Source organism: Squalius cephalus, assembly GCF_949319135.1.
Source record: "Squalius cephalus genome assembly, chromosome: 2".
NCBI classification, from domain to species: Eukaryota; Metazoa; Chordata; class Actinopteri; order Cypriniformes; family Leuciscidae; genus Squalius; species Squalius cephalus.
In genome coordinates this window covers 11,859,487-11,871,924 of record NC_137123.1, presented here as the reverse complement: position 1 = coordinate 11,871,924, position 12,438 = coordinate 11,859,487, and the positions used below count along the sequence as shown (strand labels likewise).

The 12,438-nt window shown below is 43.2% G+C and overlaps 1 protein-coding gene across 1 annotated transcript in view; it reads right to left on the bottom strand.

The window, feature by feature from the left end:
• Positions 1-12,438, bottom strand: part of LOC307149149 (adhesion G protein-coupled receptor E1-like) — a 65,149-nt gene that overhangs the window by 26,955 nt on the left and 25,756 nt on the right. Inside the window, exons 7-9 of the mRNA XM_079855266.1 lie at positions 11,996-12,364; positions 11,855-11,911; positions 9,150-9,181 (exon numbers count right to left, since the gene is read on the bottom strand). Of these exons, the coding sequence (XP_079711392.1) occupies positions 9,150-9,181; positions 11,855-11,911; positions 11,996-12,364 (458 nt within the window). The remainder of the gene's footprint in view (positions 1-9,149; positions 9,182-11,854; positions 11,912-11,995; positions 12,365-12,438) is intronic.

The following is a 12,438-nucleotide window of genomic DNA, read 5'->3' as shown; positions in this document are numbered from 1 at the left end:
GGCAATTTTGAGACAATCACTCGAACTGGGGTCTGCTGAAAGGACCACTCCGAAAGGAGAGTTCTGAGGAAAACTCAATCTTTCCGTGCCGTCTGATGATTGACACCTTGGCGTTGCCACTTTGTGTTTAAAGTCGCAAGTGGTTTGAGTGGGCACACCGTGGTACCGAGAGACGAGGTTGCCCGGGAGCACTGCGGTCAAGTGTTGGAGAACTGTCGGAGAGGTTGACCGAGCCACTGGTTTCCACCTGAGTGGCCTCAATTCACATCAGGTAAACTAAATGTGATAAAACCCATTCTCTTAGTATAAGCCCCAGAATATTAGATATTCCCCCGGATATATTTTAAGTGTTTTGACCCACCTTTCCTCTCCAAGCCACACCCTCTTCCTAGGCTTCCTGCCCCGATAGCCCCACTCACCTGTTGGCCCTATCCTAAACCCTAGCAGTGGTAATAGCTTAGGTCTCGTTACCCTCTCTAACACGTACCGTGTTACTGTTCTGTTTCATTTAATTCCAGACCTAGTCATCACTAGTGTTTTGTTTCACTTTGATCTTTTCTATCCTTTGTTTTGTTGTGATTTGTTTCTTTCAGTTCACCTAAAGACAGTAACCTGTGAGAGCCACCAAAGAAAACTGAATAAGTAGAGCGACAACCAGAGCCGGCGTCACAACACGTGACCCGCCAGGCTACTGCCTGCCAAAATCTCCATTTCAGGTCCTTTGTCGACCCGAGTTAATTGGCACAGTCTAACTGTCTGCATCAGTTAGCCCAAATTCTAATAGACGGCATAGCCGTATTAGCATAGCTCGTTAGCCTTAGAACGAACTTGCATTGGTCTCTGTGTGTGTGCTGTGTTTCTCTCGCCTACAGTAAGCCAGTATGTCCCGCTCATCCAGCCCTGTAGTTCGCTGGAACAACCTCTCGACATGGCTGAGAGCAATGACAACCCCCTTCCTGCCCGAGGGTACCGAGGACCTGCAGCACCGGAGCCAAGAGCAACTGGACGCCGAGCTAGAGAAGCTGATAACCCAGGATCCGACACAGAGCTACAACTACAAAGACTGGGCCAGGATCGTCGGAAGCGTCGCCCACAATCTCGTTGCCCAAGCACAGCTCAGCGAAAGGAGCAACATCGACCTGGAGCAGGAAGCCGCAGCGCTAAAGCTTCAAGCGGACGAGGCCCGGAAGGACCAGGCCAGAACCCAGAGCCGTCTAGATCAGCTCCTCCTCGAGACCCAGTACCAGCGCGAGAAAGAGGACGCCACAGATCCAGAGCTACAGAAAGAAGTAGAAAGACTTCAATATACCCTGCAAGATCTTCGCCTTGACACAGACCAAAGAGAACAGTCGGCGAAAGAAACCAGAAGAGAACTCGACGAAAAACTCCAACAAGGTGAAGCTCTCCTTGCAAGAGCAGAGACTGAAATAAAAGACAGAGACGCTAAAGCCAGAGCCTGCGAGAAACACTTGCAAGCGGCCCGAGCTGAGATCCATGAGCTTACTCTGCAGAAACACGATCTCAAAGACGAACTTGACATTGTTCACAGAGAGCTGAAACATTCTTACAGACTGCAGAGTAGCTGGAACGGAGAAACACACATCACAGAGTTTCTCCCGGCCCGCCACTCCAATTCTTTCAGCCAAGAACCCAGAGCTGAAAAGGTAGATGTAAGCCCACGGCTCAAGACATCACCAGCCAGCTTTCCAGAACACCTGTCAGCAGCAAAAGGGGGAGGACCCCTTCAGACAACCCATGCCACTAACCACGGCACGACCCCCCGAGAACTTGACAAGCTAGCTCGAAACATTCCTATGTTCGATCCAGATTCTGCAGAAGGTCGTGACGTTCATGCTTATTTAAAAGACATCGACTTTCACTTGCAAACTGTCGCCGACATGACAGCTTGGGACAATTTGTATCTGTTAAGAATAACGGCTAGCAGTGATGTTCGTAGCTTCCTAGACCGTCAACCTCAGACTGTCAAAACGGACGTCCAACAATTACGGCAAGCTTTGATCCGTGAATTCTCTGATCCAGACTCCGATCAAGGTTTCTTCGCTGCTGTAGACCTCAAGCAAGGTCGGCGTGAACACCCCCAGACCTACTACAACCGACTCCGACAAGTCTTCTTCGGAGCACGGAATGAGCCCGGGATGGAACAGGACATCAACTTTAAGACTCTGTTCCTCAGAAACCTACATCCCACTTTAAGTTACCATTTGGGCGTGGCCGTGTGCCCACGTAGCATGTCTACACAACAGCTGCGAGAACTAGCCCATAAAGCCTACACCAAGCAAAAGACTATTTCTGAAAAGACTGTGAAAAACCCCACAATCTATTCTGTCTCTGAACACTGTTCAAAACTGACTTTAGAGGGTGTCCCACAACACCACAGTCACAGACATTTTTACAGAGAGTCACGACCGTTCCAAACCAGCAGAGGGCAACACAATCGCGGTGGTGCTCGTCCAAAGCACCAGAGCGAGCGCTCTAAAAGATTCCGGGAAACCGGCCGGCGACCCAAGAAGAGCCGATCTCCACCGTCCAGGACAACAAGCCCCGACAGAGAGTGGAACCACTCTCGACACGACACTGGTAAGCTCAAGCCTGAGCTCACATCAGATAACCACAGTGCATCCACGTCTGAGACAGCAGAGATCCTAAAGGTGCTGAAAGAGCTTCTTCACCAGAAACGTTGCAAGAAAGACAAGAAGGACGAGCCAGACATCTTATGCCTAAGCATAAGAACTGAAACCAAACCGTCTGTCCGCCATCTGACTGAGCCAAGCACCTCTAACACTGCTCATCATCCACAGACCACAGAGCTAACTGTCACATCACAACGTGACAGCATCACCCAAGCCCCACAGCTGACAGCTGCACACCATGAACGAAACAGCACACCTCCTCACACCAGGTACCAAAATACCCAGGTACCAGAAAACGCTGTTCTGTCTAACTGCCTCCACAGCAAGCTACACGAGACCGGTCCTAACCACCAATCGACCGTCACACCTGCCATGCCAACATTCCTGGGCAACCTAATCAAAAAGGGGGTGGCCCAAAAACTCTACCTGAACATCACGTTGGAAGACGAAGTGAGCATGGAAGCCCTGATCGACACAGGATCAGACATTACGGTGATCTCAAATGAACTTTTCAAAAGACTCCAATTTGAAGCTAAGAGACAAGACCGAACTCTTACACCTCAAACTTGTGAACTGAACATACAGTCATACAGTCAACATGACATCCGGCTCGAACAGGTAGCCCACATTCACCTGACGATTGGTCCTTTGAGTCTAGTCCATCCCGTGTTCATCTCAAAAATGGACACTTTTCCGTTCCTCATCGGCAAAGACCTTCTAGATCGTTTTGAACCGTTACTGGACTTGAAACAGCTCAAAGTCTGGGCTCAAGTACGAGAACTTTGCCCCCTCCAGTCACAGCCAGACGGTCAGGTCACAACGGTCACAGAGTTCATGGGAACTCCCACAGCCAGCCAAAAAGACACAGACTCAGCACCAACTGAAGGTTCGAATCCGCTACCCTGCACCTTACAGCCCACCAAAGACTTTGACACTTGCTGCCTCAATGTCATGACTGACCTGCAGCGACATGACCTCATTCAAGCCATTGCCAAGCCTGGCGCACTAAACAACAAGCTGTGGCCACTTTCAACCCACCCACCCACCCTAAAGAAAGTGAAGATTAAACACAGCATAAGAACTTTACAAGCTCAACTGCCTACCTCAGAGCCGCTTACGCTGGCTCCGCTGTTTGCAAAGACAACCATAACTGACATGCGGGCTTCTGACATCCACATAAAGACTTTAAATGCCCACCTCTCAAAACCCTCCAACCACCCTCGCATGCCGTCTGACCTCACTGACAACCAGTGCCTCAGACCACTGCATAACACAACGCACATGCTGCGCGTACAGAACAACATTATGAGTTGTGCACCGATTGACATCACAATGCCAAGGCTTGTACTGCCACGGCGCACAAAGGGGGATAAACTGCTAATGTTCGTCTATAACGCATCATGTGCTGCACAACGCAACACCAGAGACACTGACGAGACACTGAAGCAAGCGACAAGCCGACAGCAAGATGTGGCAAAACATGGGCCAAGGCGAACTAAACCCAGTCGCCGCCCACAAAGTAAAAAGACTGACCTGTCCAATCAAAGACAACCCTTGCTGGCTTCTTCCTCCCCTTTTTCTCTCTCTCTCCCTGTTGTCTGTGCCAGGTTGCTGCTGTGGTTCGCCATGCTGTACTGTTTGCCAACCAGAGGACAGCTGCCACCGAGAGAACGACCGAGACCCCAGATCACTGACGGCAGAACCTACCCCCAGCAAGTGCATGTTCGACTCATCCAGCCCCGCCCGGTCTACAGAGCACACCACCCCAGCTCCGTAGCCCAATACATCTGGACAAGTGTCCGACGGACAGAGGACTCCCTCTCTCACGCCGAGGCCAAGGTCGAACACATGTTCAACCAACTTGAGAAAGTGACTGTTGCACAATCGGGACTCCTAAGCACCAACCACCACTCCAGCCAGTTCCTGGGAGCATTGCTCAGAACCGGAGCTGCTGCCAGAACTCTGTTTAACATTGGTGTGTCCAGTGTAAATGCAGCGAACCAGACCGCAAACTCCATGAAGCCGCAGTTTACTGTCTTACAGAGTGACTTTGTCCAGACTCAGCTGGTTACAGTGCCAACGACAGACATGCTGTGGGAGGTTAGCTCCTCCAATGACAGCATAGCCACAGGTGTAATCCCACCATACCTGATACTAAGCCTGATGCTAACTGTGCTGGTTTCCGCCATCAACATGCCAGCTGACTTTCTACAAAAACACCTGGCCTACTCTCTGGGTAGCGCCATCTCACTCTGCTTCGATCCCGAGCAGAGAGAAGTGGGCCTTCTCCTAAATCCGCCTATCATCGAGTCAAGCCAAGTCTACAGACTTACAGACATTTGCAAGGTCAGATTTTGGGAAAATAACACCCACCTCAAGATAAGCCCTCCAGACGTGGTGGCCTACCACGATGGCGACACACAACGGTACTCAGCTCCAAACCTACACCTGTGTACTATGACCAAAGACATTTGTTATCTCTGCCTTAGCAAACCCTTACTCAGAGACAACGCTGAAGAAATCTGCGGGTTGCACCCCCTGGTCAGCAAAGTCACCCACACACAAGCAGAGATAGCAGGTGAAAGGTGGCGTGCTAACGCACCTGTGCACACCGCCACTGTCACTCACGACCAGCATGACACAACCAGCCGTGTCAACATGCTCAACCAGAAAATGGGACTTCAAGTACTGAAAGGTGTCATCCTACACCTTGATGGCCTGACATGGTACCAGCTTCCCAGCAAAGAGTACCAGACAGCACTGAAACTACCATCCTCCAAAAACTTCAACGTCACCTTGAATCCAGGACTGGAACTCCGTAGTGAGAAAAGGGGGTCCCAACTCATGGACATTGCCCCTGCCAACAAAGCCCTCCGAGCACCGGCTCGACGGCCCGTTCTGAACACTTCATCTGCGGTCCGAGGCTGGAACGCCGCCGACATTGGGCTGTGCACCTTTGCAGGTTTCAGACGGAATCCCCAGAAAGGTGGTGTCAAGTCAGAGACCACGCCGAACCTCATCGAGCTGAATCCTCAGCTCCAAGCACCACCTGCCTTCCTACCGTCATGATCCACCTGCTACACGACTGTCATGATTCACCTGCCATGTGACCATTGTGATGATTGTCGTCCGACGATGTCCACACGGACTTCATCGGACGAAAAGGGGGACTGTAGCGACTGGGCTATTTGAATCATTCGTTCGTTTGATCCTGAATTAACAAATTCGGACTCTCTGTGTTTTCTAAGCACATTCCTGCCCAAAACGTTCTTTGCTAAGCTTATCAGAGCTTGTAACCTCCTGACTTCGAAATTACAAATCATACGCCAGGCTCCATAAAGACTGGAACAAATTGACTTTTACGACACTAATTTCACCTCAGAGACATTCCGAACCCCCCCCCCCCCTTTCCCCTCTCTGGACCACAGAGAGATAACGAAACTTGAAACTTTCTACACACAGACACACACACACACACACACAAACATCCTCCTATAGAAATATAGTTTTAATGTATGTAACTCAGATTTGGGTTTGACCTTCCTGTATGCATGTTAGTAATTTGTTTGATCATATAATTATGATTTTCTAGAGGTGTGGTTTTGAAATGTATTCTTTAATCAATAGTGTTTTAGTTAGAGAAGGTTCACTAACATTCTCTGGCAATCCCTTCCCCCATGTGTTGAACTGTGTTTTATTGCCTAAAGGAATGTCCAGCAACAAAGATTTGAGGAGTGGAGCAGTGTTAATCTTTAACCCTACTTAAATCCTACATTTTCTATATGTATAACCATTGAAGAAATATGTAAACCTGAATGTAATTTCTCTTTTCCACGATTGTTCTTCTCTGTGATGGGTTGTTGTATTCTTGTAAACCTTAAAGGAATAATGTTTCAGATGTGCACCCTGTTGCAATCATAGATATGCCATGTGGATCTTTTTAAAAAGTCCAATTTTCATTCCCACTTGTAAATGCACATCACATTTTAGGTTAGTCTTATTCCCAGTTTGTTAATCGAACTTTTAATACTTATCTTACAGAGTAAGAAGGTACTTCTAGGCCGTAGCTTTTAAACATACCAAATTTGGTCTTGAATTAAACCTCCATATACCCGTAGGAAAGATATGGATACCAAATTATGATAAAATGCATTTTACTGCAGTTATAATTGTTTAACGTAGAAATGGCATGATCCTAAGACTGCCATAAAACATGCAAATCAAACTCATAGTGAGACAAAGAACTTTTCTCCCGCCTGGAATTTCGCATTCCAATTGGCTCAAGCCCCAGGGAGGAGTGAAATTCCTGTGCCCTAGAAAAGCGGTTACACTCCGCGTTCCGTTCAGTTGAGTCCGGTATTTTCTTTCGTCTTGTTTGTTCCTGCTTGTTCGAACCCTCCTCATCAGGGAGACCATCAATGGCTCCCGTTTAGGGGGCTTTATATTTTATTTAAGTCTTTTAGTTTCGTTTCGTCTTCGAACTTCAGCCGACAACTTCAACTCAAAGTGAACCTTTAAACTGCGCGCCCCGAAGACACGAGGAAACACGGCCCGCTCTTAAAGGAGCTCTTCTTCAGCAAATACAAAGAGAACCATGTGCATGCAAGTATCGATTATTGAATTGAACTTACAATGTGATTTCTTTGTTGTCTCTTACGGGTTACTGTCTGTGATTTTTGCCATGCTGAGATCATCTCGGTGATCTCTCTCGTCCTGAAACTTTAGTTTCACTTTCTCCCTTCCTCTCCCTCTCTCATCTGTTATCCGTTTAGTCTTGTATTTTGTTTACGTGTCCTGTACATACATATTTACTCGTGTAAATTGTAGAACTTGTATTCCTTAGTTCGATGTAGTATTAGTCCAATTATTAAATTCCATATGCCCTTGACTGACTCTGATTTAATTGCCCATGTTACTTAGTCCCTGAAATGTTCGATCTTAGCTATATGCTTTATCTTGGTAGGCTACGCTTTAAGTAACCTAATTTTAGTCTACAAACACCGAGAGTGTCTTTTCAAGGCCTGGAAAAGATACTCTTTCTCGTGTTTGTAAGAAGGATAATTTTCCTTGAGAGTTAATTTAATCTTACGTACAATCTGTTCGCTGGACAAACAGATTGTTTGATAACTAAATTAATTCCATTAAAGTTATCCCATAACTTCGAGCTGAAATAAGAACAATTGATGTATTAATGACGAACCATAACCCGTTATGGTAATCGTTCATATATCAATCTAGTTCAGCTGCGATAAATTAATGTAACTGTAACGTACAAAATATTAATCATATTCATGATTAATTATTAAAATTCCCTATAGATCATTTGAGCTAATATTAATATTAATGTACGACCCATTGTTCTTACACAGTCAAATGAACAAAGAAAGAGTGATCTGATAGTGTTGGTTATGTTTTGACATAATCATGCTGTGATCTGAAAAATAAAACTTATTGAGATAGTTTGGTTTAACTTGTTAGCAGCAGCTCTGTGATTCTACAGCATCATTTTCAGTATTTTTCATATAATCCAAAATATTTAATAAACATTGTTCTGATCAAAACACTATTATTTAGAAACACAGACATCAATAATCAGCCTGTGAATCTCAACAATGGTGACAATAATAAAGCATGTTGCAGTGGCTGCCACCAATCACAACTCATTCATGGCTCCCATCATGCATTGCGGTATGAATAAATTATGATCTGAATTGTCTATGTAATTTACTTTTCCTAATTGAATATTCTGCTCGTCACCATTGTAGAGATGCATAGACTGAATCTGAATTTTTTTTAAACAACTTTTAAGAAATCCTTTATATTATATCTAAAATTCTGGATATTTATGCAGAATCACAGTTATGCTGTAACCAACAAAATAAATCAAAAACATAAAGTTCAATTGATGATTGTCATAATATAACCAACACCATCAGATTACTTTTTTTCTTTGTTCATCTGGCTGTAATAACTCAGATACAGCAGTCAATCAAAATCTAAAGTTAATAATATAAGGGTCAAGAGCCCAACTAAAGCAAACACCCATCACCATAACGGTGGCTTACAATTTGTGATTTTCTGCTTCAGTGATTCTGCTTGTTAACATCAGGTGTCTTCAATAATGCTCAATCATCACTCAATTAATCACTTAATTATCTGATTAACTTCAACACTCTTGAGTGTGGACTTATATACACTCCCAGCAGTGTTAATTTAACACTGTAGTTTTTGCTGTCTACAAAGAGCCGTAGTTAACTGACAAGCTGAGCCATATCGCATTAATTATCGCTGGCGATACGTCCGCGATATTGATGCGATATGGCTCAGCTTGTCAGTTAACTACGGCTCTTTGTAGTAAATGCCGCTCCATCTGAAAGCAGGTGATGGCGATTTACTACTAATCAAGGAACCGGCTTTACTGACGAGATGCGCATAACAATGTGATGCGATATATCGCCCAGCCCTATATAAAACTTAAATTTCAGAAACTCAACTTACTTTGCATCCTTCCTCCAGCGTTATATTTATATCTGCAATGACAGAAATCAGCATGAAGACAATAATAAAATACATCTGAGTCAGACAAAACTTTAGAAAAGTCCTATCCATTTATGTTGTATTTTATTCATTTTGATCTTAGTCCAGAGTGAAAGGCAGTGTCTCACTTTAAACTGTTATGATGTTTCTCCATTAGGAGCAGAACTCATGTTACCAGCACATAAAACTATCAGTGTAAATCACTGTGCTAAACAAGATTAATAGATTAGCAACAGTCAGAATTAAAGAAAAAATAAATGATCAAAAATAGAATGATGGATGCGACCATAAATATGGGAATGAAGAGACGTTGCCTGTAGATTTTTATCATATATGGACATAAAATCTCCTCTCAGTCAAAAAATTAAATAACAAATAAAAATAATAAGTAAATAACTTAATATACACTAGCTTGTGTGCAGACATTAATTTCATGTTATAAAAAAATGCAATGTTCTGAAAATGCACATTTCACACACTCTTAGATAACTAGAGACACAAACACACTCACACACCAAACATTCAGACAAATTTACAAATGCAAATAAATACAAATGTAAACATATTTACCAGCACAGTTTGAGAAATATTGGCCAATTTGCCTGACCAATCCTTAAGCATAAAAAATGCCAAGTCAGGCTTTTGTCTAGGCTAGTTGAATTTATTTTAAACTTTTCTGAAGAAGATGAAGAAAACTACCAATACGGCCCTAGTAAATTTATTACAAATACGGCTGCAATAAGGCTCTAGTAAATCTACTGCTGGAGAGCCAAATAATTCTGACAAATTTGACTAGTCAGCTCCAGCATAATTTCCTCTTTCCTTCAGTGATCCTGATTGTTAATATCAGGTGTCTTCGCTAATGGTCTATCGTCACTCAATTGATCACTCATTTACTTTCAACACTTTGAAGTTTGAAGTCAGACTCTGAGCAGAGTTAGGGGCTTTTTACATGACACCATTTTGAACTAAAAACGTAAATATTTGTATGCATTTTGAACGTTAATTTACATGAAAACGGCGTTATGGGTGCCAGAAACCGTAAACTTTTGAAACCCGGTTTCAAAGTGGACGTTTTTGAAAACGGTCTCCGTGTAAACTACAAAAACGCAAATCTCTGAAGATGATGATGTCATGCACGTGTATGACGTGTTCAGTCTATAGTGTTTCATCGCCATCTAATGGCCCGGCAGCAGAATACAGCATTTTTAGTCGTTTTTGCGGATCCGTGTGAATGTGGATCATTTTGACAATGGTGTCGACTGTACGTGGAAAACTCAAGGATAAACCCTCCATTTTAAGCGTATTGTTGTCGAGTAAATGTACCCTTAATTTAACACTGGTGTTTTTGTTGTGCAATGAGCCGATGAGTTGAATCAGGTGTGTTTGATTAGGGAGACACAAAATGTGCAGTGTTGGGGGTCTATAAGCAGGGTTGAGAATAATTGATTTTCTGGATACAATATTTTCATGCAAAACTTTAATTTACTAATGGCACAACAACTTTATTAATGGTTATTAGATTTTGGATGAGATTAGTGAATCAGGAAACTTAATGATAAATTACCATATCATAATTTACCAACAACAACTTACCTTGGCTTTTTTTGCACAATAAATGCATATTATAAACACACATATTTCAACAATCAGAAAATACAAAAATTAAAAGTCAAGGGTCAAGAGCTCAACTAATATAAACACTAATCACTAATCAGTAAAAAAAAAAAAACATTAACCACTTAATTATCTCATGAACTGCTGCACAGTGTTGAACTTCACTTTCAACATTGGAGTACTTGATAAAATACAGGCTGGTGAGTTTGAATGGGGTTGGAGCAGAAAAATGCAGGACGGCAGAGCAGGGTTGGAGACCCCTGCTATAATGTATGAAATACAAGCAAGCAATTTTCTCAACAGTAGTCCAGCGTGTCGGATACACATTTCCATGTTGTAAAACTTAATAATAAGACAACATCTGTATTGCAAACCCCTCCATGATGCTGTTGTTGTATTTAGTGTATGCCTACTAACGCAACATCATTAAAAACAATGCAGATATTCCCGAAACAATCAGAACACACATTCTTCATCTTTAAATATATATGGAGACACAAATATCATGACTGTGTAGAAAGAGCTCATGTGAATATAAATACCTGCACAATATGGTGAACAGTACACTCATAGACATAATAATTGTCTGGACAGGCTTTGACTTTAATGGGAAAAGACCCATAATAGCAGCAGTAACTCCCAGCGTTACCGCAGACATCTCGAGTGAGATATACAATCTCTGTTACCTTAAATTATACGTTTATCTCTGTAAAGCTGCTTTGAAACAATCTACATTGTTAAAAGCACTATGTAAATGAAGATGACTTGACTTGACGACTCCATCTGTTACTGTTTTTTTGTTCTTCTTTTATTTATTTTTTATTTTTTTACAATGTATAAGAGTAAGTCTTTTATTCTTCTGACACACACACACAAATCTATCCAATTGTACAGAGCAGAGTTTCCCAAAAGCATCGTAAGCCTAAGTTGATCATAGAGACCATTGGTGTTGTTCGATGCTTTTGGGAAATGCAGCTCTGATCTGTAGCCTACATACATTAGAAAACATTCAGAAAATAAGCCAATGGAGACACAGTGTGTAACATTACCAGGTGAGATGGTCACTGGTGTGACAGTTGTAGGGCTGGTGTTAATGCTGCCAGTGTCTGAAAGTTTGGATGAATAGTGATTAATGAACAGAGACACAAATATCATGAGTGTGTAGAAAGAGCTCATGTGAATATTATTACCTGCACAGTATGCAAGATTGCAGATAGTTGTTCTAACCAGCTCATAGACATAATAATTGCCTGGACAGGCTTTGACTTTAATGGGAAAAGACCCGTAAAAGCAGCAGTAACTCCCATCATCACCGCAGACATCTCGAGTGACGACTCCATCTGTTACTGTTGGGTGTCCACCACGGATCCACAGTGAGATATCAGTGCCACATCTGCCCCTCGCAACACACGTGTCTGGGATATGAGCGCTAGTGTTGTTAATGAAGAGACGATACCAGCCGCTCCAGGAGACATGGTAGTCACAGTTTATGACTGAAGCATGTGTATTATTGATGGATCTCCATGGATTGTTCAGCACAGTGTAGCTGTAGCAGGGGTCTGCAGAGAGATAAACTTATGAAAACACCAAGTCATAGTCTAAATATAAATGTTCATGAAAACACATGGTATAT